The sequence below is a fragment of the Excalfactoria chinensis genome, chromosome 1 (assembly GCF_039878825.1).
Source record: "Excalfactoria chinensis isolate bCotChi1 chromosome 1, bCotChi1.hap2, whole genome shotgun sequence".
Taxonomy (NCBI): Eukaryota; Metazoa; Chordata; class Aves; order Galliformes; family Phasianidae; genus Excalfactoria; species Excalfactoria chinensis.
The window spans coordinates 14,554,953-14,569,730 of record NC_092825.1 but is presented as its reverse complement, the minus strand read 5'-3'; the positions used below and the strand labels follow the sequence as shown (position 1 = coordinate 14,569,730).

At 42.6% G+C, this 14,778-nt stretch overlaps 1 protein-coding gene across 1 annotated transcript in view; it reads right to left on the bottom strand.

Moving 5' to 3' along the window:
* The window catches only part of GRAMD4 (GRAM domain containing 4), a 73,398-nt gene that overhangs the window by 31,477 nt on the left and 27,143 nt on the right, over positions 1–14,778 (bottom strand). The window contains exon 3 of the mRNA XM_072351596.1: positions 10,139–10,259. Coding sequence (XP_072207697.1) covers positions 10,139–10,259 — 121 coding nt within the window. The remainder of the gene's footprint in view (positions 1–10,138; positions 10,260–14,778) is intronic.

Genomic DNA, 14,778 nt, shown 5'->3' with positions numbered 1-14,778 from the left:
AGACAGAGGGGTTCAAGCTTTGCAGTTTTACACGAATCACAGATTATGTTCTACCCTATGGCATCCTCTTCTGTTTCTTTTTATACAGTCTTGTAAATTTGCGGTCAAGTTTTGTTATCTGAACTTTGTCACTTCAATCAGCATGTGCCCGCAGGAGTTTGGAACTGTAAGCATTCAGAAGATCTGATAAATCCACTCCCCCCAGTGCACAAGGGGCTGCCGCAGAAGCTCCCATCATTTTATCTGCTGTGCCAGCTAGATGGTGGTAGATTATCCATATTCCTGCCACACTAAGAGGTTCAGAGCATAGAATTAGGAGAGAAAAAGATGAAGTGAGAGAACAGCACAATGTGATGTGTTCCACCGGGAGGCTACAGGTTGTATTCCAGCAGACAGGAGTGTGCTGTCATCTCACCACTGATGCTTTGTTAACAGCCCCAGAAAGAAGACGTGGAGCAGTGAAGTCAACTTATCCTCTAGCAAAAAAACTCCAAATTTATTCTGAAAACTATAGTATGCTGTGACATGATACAAGAGGAAAACTCTTGCTGTTGCAGCAGGGATTGTTTCCCCTGCAAATAAAGAGAAAGATATGGGCATAAGGGCACACATTAAAACAGAGGTGTTTCTAATTACGTGTCTACAAGCAATTTTAATTACAGCAAGAAAACTGTGCTTGCACTTAGCATTTCCTACACTTTCAAGAGCTTGCCTTGCTGCATAACGAGAGCATGCACTCAGATGAACGGAAGCAGTTCTTGTAATTCCCATACACTGGAGCTTGTGCAATATCACAGAACGTTCCAGAGGGGATGTTAATCTCTCAAGACCATTACAGGGAAAAAAAATCCCTGTTAGGTATTTGAAAAATAAAACAAAAAAAGAGGACGTGAATAAGCGTTCTGTGTACATAAGAAAACCACACACAGTGTAAATTAACCTCAGTGTTCTTGAAAGCCTACACAGATCTTCCAGCTTTTATAATCCTTGCTGTTCTGATTGTACTGTATCTCATCCTATTAAAAACAAAACAAAACCCAGAAACGTGAACACTAGGAGAACAAGAAGAGCTAGATACAGAATTACTTTATGCAAAGGAGGCAGAGTTAAAGGGTGCACAATGAACAAGACAGAACTCCTATCAAACAAGGCAAAAAACAACAGCATCTGATCAGCTTCACTTTACATAGCGTTCCCTAAATTTCAAGTATGCAACTCTGCAATTTAAACCCACCTCAGCTCTGGCCTGTTCCACTCTTTAAAGCAGCATTTGTTGGTACTTTGGCAGCAGCATGGGTCTGGTGTTGTAAAATCTCCATGTCTGGTTAGTTAAATACTCTGAGTTTGCTAAGCAACAGAAACCACAAAGGATAGAGAAAAGAAAAACAAAAAAAAAGAAAAAGAAAAAAAAGAACTGTTCTTTCTTGCTCTCTGCCCTGAAATAATCTACAGTTTGGCTAAACTGAACTGAAATTCTCGAGCCCCAGGTTGTCCTCCTGCAGAGCAACCAAACTGGCCATAAAGACCAGAACCCACAAATTCTAGAGGACAACCCACAAGACAACATCACATCTACCCACTGAGTTTTACAGATGTGTATTGTCCATGGTGATGAGAGAAGCGCACTCTTGGAGCTTGGAGCTTGTTCTCAGACAGCCAAAAGTCCGGTGCCCTCCCTCCCCCACCACCCCAAAGGGGTACACTCAAAGAAGGCCGTGCTTCAGGTCTATGATTAATCCATTTCCCTTCCAGGCACGTCAGTCACGGCTGCATATGACATAACAAGAGACTGAGGGCATGGCTCAACTAGACATGGAGGTGACACCCCACAAAAATGCTTTAAAGACTCTCCAAGTGAACTTTCTGGATGCTGCTGCACTTTTAAAAACAAGCTTTAGAAGCACAGAATCATAGAATCACCAAGGTTGGAAAAGACCTAAAAGATCATCCAGTCCAACCATTCACCTATTACCAATAGCTCCCACTAAACCATGTCCCTCAGCACAACATCCAGTTGTTCCCTGAACACCCCCAGGGTCGGTGACTCCACCACCTCCCTGGGCAGTCCATTCCAGTGCCTGACCACTCTTTCTATCATTCCCCACCATGCCATCAGCCCCCGATAGCTACTGAAAAAATTCAGTTCCCCCCTCAGAATACATAAGTGAATCATAAGTAACATTTTGCTAAAAAACCTCATAAATACTCAGATATCTAATTCAGAGAGACCAAACAAAACCAAGCAGTATTTGGGAAAGGAAGATGCTATGTTAGGCTGGGAAGGCATTACGCAGTAAGTTGGCTTTCTAATTCAATACTGCATGTGCAGTAAAGCGGATGTTTCCTTTAATAAGGGGATTGGAGGTGGATTAGGGAGACTCCCAGTAGCTATTTTACATAATAGCTTTCCTTTGGAGGCATACAGGTATGCAGCAAAATCTCACTGTGAGACAAAGAGAGAAAAAATTGCTTCGAGAGCAGAGCCTAAAGAGAATACTGTAACCTGCTCAGCGTTAAATCAAATGAGACATAGTTAAAATAGCAGAAGTGCCAAATACCATTGGATATATCCTGTCACATTTACACGGGGAAACACCAGTGCTTAATAAGACAGAAATAACTCTGCTACGTCTAGGTTAATTATGGCAAATCTCCCTTTAACCCTTTGAACAATTACTGGAGTTCAAGTACATTGTCTAACAGGTAATGAACATGCTAAATCTCAACCACACACCACCAAACTGGATCTCAGCGCCAGTGCTAGAAGCTATCTCCAACATATGTACCTTCTGCCTTTGCCTGACTCCCATTTCTCTCCCTCTCCTCCCCAGAGGCTTCTGTGTTTTCCATCCGTGACTTGAGAGCCATGGAGACTCAAAAACCTTACCACACATCTATCCACAAGACTTCAAATAATATGCTAGCTTTTGATACCAGACAGTGCAGGACATTCTAATTTTTTGCATGAGAAATGTTTGGGAGAGAAAAGGACTTGACTAACACACTGTTCCAGCAGCTTCACTTTATTAGCTGTCCTTTCTTCTTTAAGTCACCTCTTAAATTTATGAGCTTTCAAGTTGGTACAGATTTTTACAAGCACGGCCTGCAGGCTCTTGTTCGTACCGGGCAAAGTGCACAGCTAATGGTGGTGGTGATGTTGAAAAACTGTGCTTTGTAGCTGAGAATTTGTTCAAATAGCGCCATTGTGCTCTTTGTAGCTGCTGTAATCTTCATGGAAATAAATAGGATGTATTACTTTTGGAGCAACCTACATACTTCCAACACGTTGCAACTACAGTGTCCTCTTTCTATGAGCACAGTTTAAAATATCAGTGAATGCATTCCTTAGAACAAAAACAGCCGTTTAGGGGCTCAGATTCACCTATGGAACCTTCAGCAGTTAGTGCCGCAGTAACATCTGATATAGCAAAAGTAAAGTTCTGTCATGTTGGGTTGCTTCTTGGTGCTTGTTATTTTTTAAGCACGAGACATTCAGTGGTGAGGAATCCTGGATGAACAAATTCAAAACCAAACAAAAAAAATCCAAGACCTCTCCTGATCTGCCCAAGGAGGCTGTGGATGCCCCATCCCTGGAGGCATTCAAGACCAGGCTGGATGTGGCTCTGGGCAGCCTGGTCTGGTGGTTGGTGACCCCGCACGTAGCAGGGGGGTTGAAACATCATTGTGGTCCATTTCAACCCAGGCCATTCTATGACTATGATACTACTGCACAAGTATCAAAAATGCATTCTCCACGCATTTAGCTACTCTTACAGAACTGTCATTCCTCTTGCCTCAAGAACCTGCTTTCATGTTGTCCTACAAAACTTACCCTGCACTGTTTTATCTTTAGCTGATCTTTGCTAAACTACATTGTCTGTGATATGGGGAAGAAAATAATTATAAAAACACTCTTCCTTTTTAAATCCAACCAGACTACGCATGAGGACAAGAAGTAAGACACTTGAATGCTAATGAGATAAGATGGAGGGAAAAAGTCAGCGAATCTGAAAGATGGAAGTAAGAGCTTTTCATTTTATTCCATTTGCAAATGCCTTGCTTTGTTAATTCAACAGTTCTCCTTTGCGGTCAGGCCTCCTGCTTGCTTGAAAGAATTTCTCATGCAGAACGAGGGGGGAGAAGATTTTCTAATGGGAATACAGCTGTTTCATGAAGCCAGAGAGGTAGACAGGATACATTAAAAATGAACTATGTTTATCTAGCGCACATCTTTTCCTCCTTCCTCCTACATTCTATATGAGCACTTTGGTAAGGAGCAGAGAAATGAAACAGTTAAATATTTAAAAAGAAAGAGAATAAAACACAAGCACATTTTCACCATAAGCCTTCTCCAGCTCAGTCCAGTTTACCTGCACGCATCAAACTGAAGGGACCTGTCACTTTCAGAAACAGCTAAGCCAGCTCACTTTAAGCCAACCTATCTCAAATTCAGCATTTAAACAACCCCCCTTTCTCCTTTTGCTCTTTTTTTCCTCCCTTCTCCTTTCTTCACTGTTATGTTATACCTCCAATTACCATTTTTTGAGTGTTTTTTTGTTTTTTTTTGTTTTTGTTTTGGTTCGTTGTTTTTTTTTAAGGCAAATCTCCTGCTCCATTATCTTCAAGAGGCAGAGCTTTGGGGAACCAATTTCTGAGTCTCTTAGCATAAACCTACAGAGAGAGGCTCGGACTTCCTCTGCACTGATAGAAGGCAGAGCTGATCCAGAAGCAGCAGCAGCGAAGGCTGAGCCTGAACTTTCATCCAGCTGCCCAGTGGTGTGGTGTTCTTCATCTCAATTGCAGAGTTTTGTATTATGTGTCAAATGTTCTTCTGTCTTACGTGATAAGGAAGCCTAATTTTAAAAGCACATCTTATTCAATAAAATCTATGCAAAGTGGTGTGGTCTCCTCTCTCGCCACTCCTGTTGCATCCCAGTTGGACCGCGTGATGTTAGAAAGAACTGAGATGTCTACAGTTGGAACAGAATAATTATGCTAATGTTTAATTAGTGACCTTACATTTACATACAGCTTTTACAGTTGAGCTTTATTATGTTATAATAAACACAGAAAAGACAGGAGCATTTCACTTTTGTGATGGGCTTTAATTTAAAAAGCTTCCTGAAAACATGCCAATTACCTTAAAAATCAACAGCTCACTGAGATAGATTCCACTCTTGAAGCACCCGCTGTGAGGTTCTCTATTGTTAGATGCACTTTTGTCAGCTTAAAAGTCATGAGAACTACCGCTCTGTGAATTCTCAGAAATTTCAGAGAATAAAAACGCCAGAAGAGTTGCAGATCCATCCAAAATGAAGAGAGCTGTGAAGAATGTTGTCGTTAGTGCAGGAAGTGTTTTCACTCCGTGTTTTTGGCAGAAGAAATGAAACAGGCTATAAACATTTCAACGCCTGGCTCAGGAATAGCTGCAGACTCTCCAAGACTTCTGCGTTACTGAACCGAGCAGGGAAGGGCAAGTTCTACACAGAGCTCCTAAAATCTCCTGCTTGGTTATACAACAGAGGCAAGCAGTGCAGCATCCACGCCGCCCCACTCGAGGTTTCAGCCACTTCCAGCCTCACAATACATGAAGCCAAGCTGGGCAGGCAAAAAAAAAGCCAAGAAGAAAGCAGGAGGAAGAGCATGCTGCATCTACATAACACAATGTGTGGGCAGCAACTGAGGCAGCAAAGGAGCGAATTTCAGAACCAGAAACAATCTATCTTTGTCAGCACAGGGCTGCACTGAGATAAACTGCCCCCACAGAAGGCATCAGAGGAGCATGGGATCCTCCTGGTTTGGGCCCCCCAGGCTTCTGGCAGCTTCTCACAACCGCTGTCAACAAGTATTGGGCAATATCTAGAGCAGGCTGCACAAGGTAGCCACGGAATAGGACTAGACCAGAACTCCATCCTGCTGCTGGTGCTGGGCTGTAATTGAAGCCTTTCTTTCTCTGGTCTTGGTAAGCCTGAGAGAGTGCAAGAGCACAACCCATCCTCCACCAGCTAGGTAAAGCACTGGACTGATCTCCCAGAAACACCCCTGTCAGCATCTGGGAGTCCAGGACATTACATTGAGGAAAAACAAGGCTGAGGTGAAGGTGCAGAGGCAGTACAAAGCATCAGCACACTTTAAGAAGGCGGGCTGCTTCATCAGCTCCTAATTCTACTCCAGAATTTCTGAGCCGAAGGTGACTGTAGGCTGCTGAGTCAGTAAGAAAGCAAAACTTGCACTGAAAACGTTCCTCTGCTTTTCTCCAGCTTTGCTGCTGCAGCAGGTATTTGACCTTCATATCAGGAACAATTACACCAAGGGTACTGTGACAAAGGGACTCCAACACAGCTTTACAGTCAGTTTGCTGCATACAGTTCCTGGGGCTGTGATAGGAGCTGTTGGCGTTTCTATACAGAAGAGGCCTTCAAACAGGGTATTTTGGCTGGTCACAACCACCAGCAACAAATCACCCCCCTTTTCTAACATCCCAGATGTGCCCGAAGATCACACACACATATTTGGAGCTCTACCTTCATAGGTACATTCTGTTAATTTCCTCTTCACGGAAGGAATCATTGAGTCGGTTGGCAACAAAACAGAAGAAGCCACAGAGTTACACACACATGGTTTAAAAACACATACCAGAGAGGGAGAGAAGTTCAGCAGAACTTTTAGTGTGAAGGATGAATGCTCTCAAGTTCTTTAACATACTTATAAAAATCATAACCCAGAACAGTAGTTTTTTAAGCACGAATGGACTCCCAACAGCCTGCTGAACAGAGCAGGATGCAAAAATCCTTGTGGGAAAGGACCTTATTTCCTACCAGAGCATTTCAGTCTCATGCTGAGTTCCTTCGGTTCACCAGTCCACGTCACCAGGTGACTCTTCTCAAAGTCACCTGGTTTGTTTACTCTCAGCTGCTGCCACCATCATCTCCACTTCATTGAGTTGCTAAAATTAGTATAGCAGCAGGCTTGAACATCCTTCAATGAGAATTAGCTAATGCTTCATGTGTGCCATAAGATGCGTGCCAGCCCACAAAGCACGCCTGTAGCACAGAGTGCTGGCATAAACTATTATCAGCTGCAGAACCGCCCTCTACAGTCATGCACAAACACAGGGAAAAAAAGCCCTCAGTGAGGTAAAAATCCAGAAGGATATTGCCTATCCTTTCATCTTCCAAATACAATAGCAGCAAATTAGGTTTCACTTATCATTTAGATACAGAAAGTGTGAAATGGAAGCACTGAAAGTTAGCTGTTGTAGCATTGTTCAGTGGTTTGTTCATCTGCACCAAGCATGATCTAAAAAAGCAAACACTATAAACCCTGCTAACCATAATATATTAGTTTAGCCACCCCAGCTCAGTCTCTGTCTTCCAAACCCAAACCCTCATCTAGCACCAGCATAGTGCTGGAGAGCACACAAACAAGGCTGTAGTAATGCGTGGTCCTCTACAAATCTATAATAGCAACAGCTCCAAAAGAATTTTTTGATCATCCACTTCTATTTGGTGTTTCCAGCAGACGAAGCTCTTCGTATACTTCATTCAGCAGACATTTCAACATTGTTCTGCAGGAACGAATCACTGAATCATCCACTCCAATGCTGCAGTCTCGTACCCAAAATGTGTGCTGTCATCACTCCTATAATGAGGCTCGGAAGGACCCATTAGATTACGCAGATTAAGAACGTTCCTGTACAGACAGGAAAAGCAACTTCAGCCCTTTTGGCTGGAAGAGTCAGATGATCCCTCCCATGCTTAAGATGTCATTATCTGTGATCCATTCCTCCTGGTGAGTGACAGGAGGACTCCTGTCAGTGTGAAGCTTAAAATCCTCGCATTTCCAGTCACGCTTCATTTGCATTTATAGCTATGGAACATTCTAAGTAATGCCTCTCCATCTTCACCTCCCTGGATTCTTTGTTTCTCTCTTTAGAAAGGAAGGAAGAGATTCATTTGGCACCATGGATGAGGATATTTTCCCTTTAGACAACTACGTTATTATGTGTGTGTGTTGGATAAATATTTGCTCTGGATTTCCTTTCCAGCTTTTAGAGGCTCTGGTCATGTGTAGATGTGTTTTACTGAAAATATTACTGAGCCAAACTGCACTTTTTATTTATGCCTACTAAAGACTGACTGTAACTTAGGAAAGATCAGCAGTCTGCTACTCACTGACAACTTATACACTTACAACCATAAAGTGACGTGTAGCTGTACATACACATACTGTACAGTGGGGAGTACACCTAACAGTTTTAAAAACATCCACTGAAACTCTAAGATTTAAACAACAACAGAAAACTACTAAAACCAGGTTTTCTTCCAAAGGCAAATAAAGCAAACAAACTGCACATTTCAAGAAGGTTTTTCTGCTCATCATCAGTTCAATTCTGGAAACACACACACACACACACAAACACACACACACATATATATATATATATCATACAGCATTTCTAGAACCAAAAAATAATCCACCAGAAAAAAAACCCTCCAACTCATTAACGTCAAAGAAATAAGGAAGAGAATTAATAAATACAGGAATCACACTCAAAAAAGTCAACTCCTACTTCATTCCAGCTGGCAAGAACAGTTAGATATTTCAGCCCAAATTTTGAAGGGGGTAGAGTGGGAGTGAGGAGTGAGTTTTTTCCTGTGCTTATTCCTTTACCAGTTTATCACTCTTTCTTTTGTTTTTCTGTACACAGTTGCAAAAAACTCAACAGGATAAGAATGACAGTGGCTAAAGCAAAGCCAAGGCTTCAGGAAAGAGCTCTTGACCCAGCAGGAAGACTGGAGTGAGACTGACCAACCCACCAGAACCACTCCTGTTGCCTGAATTTCCAAACATATTCTCAATTATATTCCTTATCTTCCAACTTTGAGGTTTGTGATCAATATGCAAAATGAAAGGATTCAATTACAAGTGCTAAAGTGCAACCACTTTAAAGAAGTGGTTTAAGAAGGTTTTCAGATTACAGCATAAGCCTGAAAGTAAAAAATATTTGCAAAAATGTGTGCCTTACACATTTTTTAGCTCCTGTAACTACACACTAAAGGCTGCAAATGGATTCACCAGCAGTGGAAGCGTTTGGCAACCATACAGTGTTTTTATAGCAAGATATATGTCCTAGTTCAAGCCAGAAATGAGTTCTGGGAAGGCCTGCTTTCTCTTACACACCAGATTACATTAGGAAATCACAAAAAGTCCCATCTGGCTCAAAGACAATCTGATAACAGTAGCTTAATCCATACAACTCTGGGGATATAAGAAGTATGAGGTAACTTCAGTACTGCAGAGATGAGTTAGAATTCAAATACATTACAACCAGCTTTTGCTTGATAGATCAATCATGATACCTCTTCCAGGTTATCAGTGGAAGCTGATATCAGCTCATTTTTGTCCAGTTTCTTCATCATACCTCCCTCTTGGCATGGGAATAAAACATCAAAGAAATATTGCCAAAAGAAAAACAAGTCACCTAAAATTAATTTCAAGTCCTTGAGGACATGCTGAAGGTAAAACACGAGTCTTAAATTATTTTAAGACTAAAATCTTCGTTATTGTTAGTTATCTAGTTATTGAATAGAATCTGTTAGCATGCTATTTTTATCCTTAGAAAACATCTGACAAGTTTTGAGCACCTACAAACCTGAAGTTCAAAAATTATTTACTAAAGTGACCATTTGGGAAAGCAACTGAGTGAGAACTCTGCTTGCTGGAGATCTCTGCTTCCATCAAGTTAAAGGAATGCCTGTCTTCCGTACTGAAGTGTTGAAATGAGGGCTGCTCTGTATATAATTCCTCCTGCTTTATTATGTTCACTCACGATGTCAGAGGCAGATGTTGGTGGTATTGCATGAGAGGTTGAACCTTCCAACAACATCCCATTACATCACCAAGGCTTCAAATAAGCAGTGTTTGTCACATGGAGTTGTATGTTGTGAGAAATGCCATTAAAAAATACTTCAGTGACCTAGTAACCTTGGAAAAGGTAAATTCTCAGAGAAATGTCAGCCCCTGCATTATCTTGTCATCAGCATGCCTCAGAATTCTGATGCCATCTTTTGCATCATGTCTTTTTTCCAGCAGGCCTAAGCCATTCCTTTCCACAGAGTATTCATTTTATACTTACGCAAAAAGTGTTTTTCCAGTAAGGCTATTTCCAGGTGACCTTTGATTTCATTCAGTCTGTCAGACTCTGTTCTGTTAAAGTCCTGGACTCCTGAAGCCATGATGATGGTCCCTGGACCAGCCTGTAAGAAAATCAGACAGTCACTGACAGCTCAGAGGCACATTTAGTTTTGGTATTTAAATATATCAACTTACTTCTGGTGCAGTAAACAGACAGCCACGGGAGAAACATACAAGTATCAACAAACCTGCATATCTCTTAATCTGCATTAAATAGCCAAAAATGAATGAGTGAAAACTAATCCAATGCACAGCATCTCCCCTACGTGAATTTGAATGATGCAAACGTCAAGGTTTTCCTGCCCCCTTATCATCTATGCTGTATCATCGTTTACTCTTTCTTCTGCTGATTTGAAAAACATATTTATGTTGTCCATCACCCCTGCCCAGTTAAGGAATGATGTGACATACTTTACAAATTAAACTGAAAAGCTAGTGGAAGAAAAATTATTCTGTTTACTCTGAAAGAGCATCATGGAGGACCAGGTGAGGGGATTCAGGAGGCTGATTTATTGCTGTCACCCCCGAGCATGGGAAATACTGCTGGAGACAAGAATTAAAGAGCAATGTGATCAGTTAAGAACAGCAGTAACAACTGCCACCTCCAGAAAGTGAGCAGAGAAAAAAAGTGAGCCCACACAGCAGAAGGCAGGTGATCCTGCCCATCTCTTGTGAAGTGAGCATTTTCAGAAAGCAGGGAAAGGAGTGCGTGAGGGCATCTCCTCAGCAATGAGGGCTAAGGCCCTGGCATGCACTGCCTGCTGCTTACATGAAGGCTGCTGATGAGGTTTACAGGAGTCCAAACTGAAGTGTATTGCAGAAGCCTACATCTTGAAAACGACCTTCAGACAAAGAAAGATCTATCTTAAACACTTCTCCAACACTTGTTTACCTCTGAAAACATACAGGAGCTCTACTGCTTTCTGAAGTCAGCTACATACATATAACTGTGACAGTTTAATTACAGACTTACATCAACTCAGCTGATTTACAGGAGAGTTAATTAAAATACATTTGCTATGTCTTAGGAAAGGATGTACAAAGATCACAGGCTGCAAAGTACTTTTACTGGTGGGAATGATTAAATAAAGCAGTGTGGAAATACCTATTAAACATCTGTTTTCTTGCTCAAGCTGAACAGATACAGTTTAAACCTCAGAACTGTCTATAAAGTCAAATGAAGAAGCAGTGGACATTTACTGCAGGACATCTTCCTGGCATCAGCTTCCCACCTGGATTTGTTTCATATGGTGCCAAGCAGGCATGCTATTTCCAGTCCCAAAAGTGCCACAGTGACGCCCACAACCGTGCAAGCTGTCAGCCCTGATAATGAGAAGTTGTCAGCACTGTTATGCTCCCAGCTGGAGCATGAGCATCCCAGCAGCATCGCAAAGCAGGCAGACAGAGCCCACAGCCATACTGGTATGGGGAGATGCAGCGCAGCATCCTGCTGCCCAGGTACCACATCTCCCATCCAGACTGTGAGGTGCAGCACTACAGGCCACCTGACACTGCTCCAGCCTGGTGAGAAGCAGCAGTTTATTTCCAGATGAGCACAGGATGGTGATTAACCTCAGTGTTGTTTTCTTATCTTAAAAACTGGATCATACACATTCAGTGCTGTAGGATTTAGTGTTCCTGCTTGCTAGACACAGAGCCGTGCTGAGGAAGGTGTGGCAGAAGTCAGGCAGCAACACCTTGCAACACACTACAGGCAGGCAGAAGGCAGCGTTATAAAAATGCAGACTGCTACCCAGACGTGAAAGCACAGATTTTATATTGTGACCGAGTTTTTATCACTCTGTGACTCATAAAGGAGGGATCTAAACACGCTCGGCAGAGGTATGCCTTGTGCAAGAGGACAGCATCTTCTGGCCCTAGCATGTAGGATTAGAAATGGAACCGGCTAAAGACACTGCTGAGAAATACAAAGCTAAAAATAAAAACAAAAAAAAGCCCCAACAACATAAAGGCCAGAGAGTAAGATGCCACACTCATCAGGAATGCTCACAAGCTTTGCACACTGGGCCATGTAATAGCATGCGCTGTGACAATTCAGCTGTACTGCTAGAGGCACACAGCTCCTGCCACACTGCTCCCTGGTCCCCAGCCCCATGCAAAGCAAACAGGATAGAAGAAGACAGGTGAGGAAGGAGTGAAGGGAGAAAGGGGCTAGTATGTATCTGAGATATTCAAGTTTCCACCCAAGTAACAGGACAAAAATCAGCAGGTACATACAGAGTCATAGAATGGCTTGGGTTGAAAAGGACCTTAAAGATCACCTAGTTTCAGCCCCCCTGCTGGGGGTCATTAAACTAACCACAAACAACCTAATTCAGAGAGAGGAAAACAAATAAAAAGACAAAATATAAGGCTGCTTGCTAAGAATGCCAGGAGCAACATCATACAAGTGTTGTATAATAATGAAATGGTTTAACCTGAGTAGTAAGATGAGATGCACAGCAACACCAGTTTGGTGAAAGACAGCGCACCCATTCCAAGCTTAGAGACACCATAAAGTATTGCTGAACACAACTGAGCAGGGCCAAAAAATTGAGCGCATACAGGAAAGAGAGATGGGAGACATGTAAGCAGATGGCGCTTCTGTCACAGAAGCTTTTTCTCCACACCAACACACCTTGCTCTGTCAAGAGGTGTTAATGGGCTAAAAAGATAAGAGATGTGCCTGTTACATTCACTGGAGGTCAGCTGCCTGCCCAAGGAATGCATCATTGACTCCAATCACAGGTTAATAAAAAACGTTTCTGTTGTAATTCCTGTGTGAAGTGGGTAATAGCATTTCTTTCTTCAGCTGCTGTAGGACAGCGCAGGGACTGGGATTGGATTAACACAACTTTACTGTACAGATGCCCTTTCTTGCTTCTGCATGACTCAGTAAAAGCCTTAAAGGCTTCCACAGATTTCTGCTTTTCCATACCCTTCTGCCTCTCCAGCTTTGACAATGTTTGACACAGGGACCCTCTTAAAATGTTGGCAATCACAATTACTTAGCAAAGATGAGTTCACGGTGCCAAGGAAGCCAGCAAAATGCCACGGAGTCAAGCAGGAAGAGTTTGAGTCAGAGGGGTTAAAGGCACATTGCTGATGATGACAGATCACCTCTAGTCTGCAGTCCGAGCTCCTGCTCCACACCACATCCAGCTTCAGGTCTGAAGGCAGATCTCACCAACCCACAAAATGTGCTTTTAAAGCCATCTGCAGGTTGGGCTTTTAGCAGCGGCACCTCTCAACCTGAGCACCCTTTACCTTCTGTGCACCCTTGTATCCTGAGAGCCCTGGCATTTGGCTTTGGGTGCTGAGCACCACGAATACCATCGCTGCACAGCTGCAGCAAAGGTCTAAGGAACTCCACTGCTCAGCAGATATGGATGCATCTCCATCTGCAGCGCAGCACATCCCAGCGTTACACACAGATGTGTAACTGTCCAATTCCTTTTACTTACTCACACAATAAACATCACATGGAGATTTTTCTATAGGAACATCTAACAAGATGCTGGACTTGTTTCCAGGTTTGTAATTAACCTATTAGAGAGGAACAATTCCCAAATGAAACAAGTACTGATGCAGGTAAAGATGAGTGCTGTTTTCACTGCAATTCACCCACCACATTGGTTGCCACACCTGGGGACACAAGCTTAAATATAACATTCTGCCTTTCTCTCCCCTTCCCCAACAAAAACCCTCACCTAACCTATGAGAGCTGCCCACAGTGCACACAACTTCCAGATCACTCCTTTCATATACCCACACGCTATGAATTAATCGCTTTTCTCAACTGATGCTGCTCAAAGACTCTTTGAAATATGCAAGGGTTCAACCATGGCTGCTGCAGGTACCTGCTGCAGGGAAGGGAAAAACACCCAGCCAGCCAGCTCGAGAACAAAGCATCCGCATCAACTGTTAATCCTCAGTAGCTGCTCTGGGAAGCACACCCATAGCAGAGAGCTCACAAAGCACTGCTGAATTCTGCAAGATCTTCTTTTGTTGTTATTTTAGTGGCAGCTTATTTTATCTGTATTGTGTGCCTGAGTCTTTATATCTTCAAATCATCGTAAATGAGGCAACAGATACACAAATGTTTAAGGTTTTAATTGACATGTTTCAGGAAAAGCCAAACTGTACTGGAACAGCAATTAAATTAATGTTTGCTGCACCATAATAACTCAGATTTAATCCTAGCGCACTGGCAGGGAACTTGCATAAGTAGATTAGGCTGCTTTCAGTACAATATGCCAGGTACCAGAGAGCTCCAATTGGAAATTCTCACTGAGTTCAGTGCAGGAGCTCCAGGGGCTGAAACACAAATTTGTTCTTCCCCTCTTCTGCCGAAGGGGACGTGATCCTCTGCTGTACTGAATTCACTGGATGTACTAGGAAACATCTCCTCCCTCTTATAAAAATGGAACACTTTTAACATTAACAGTGCATTAATTCACCTGTATCACAAAACAAGAAGATACTATAAAGAAGGCAAGACAAGCCAGAACTGGCAAATACAAGGACAGGCCGTGATTTCCAGGGTGCAGTCCCAGCCCTGAAGATTTGCATCTTAGCAAA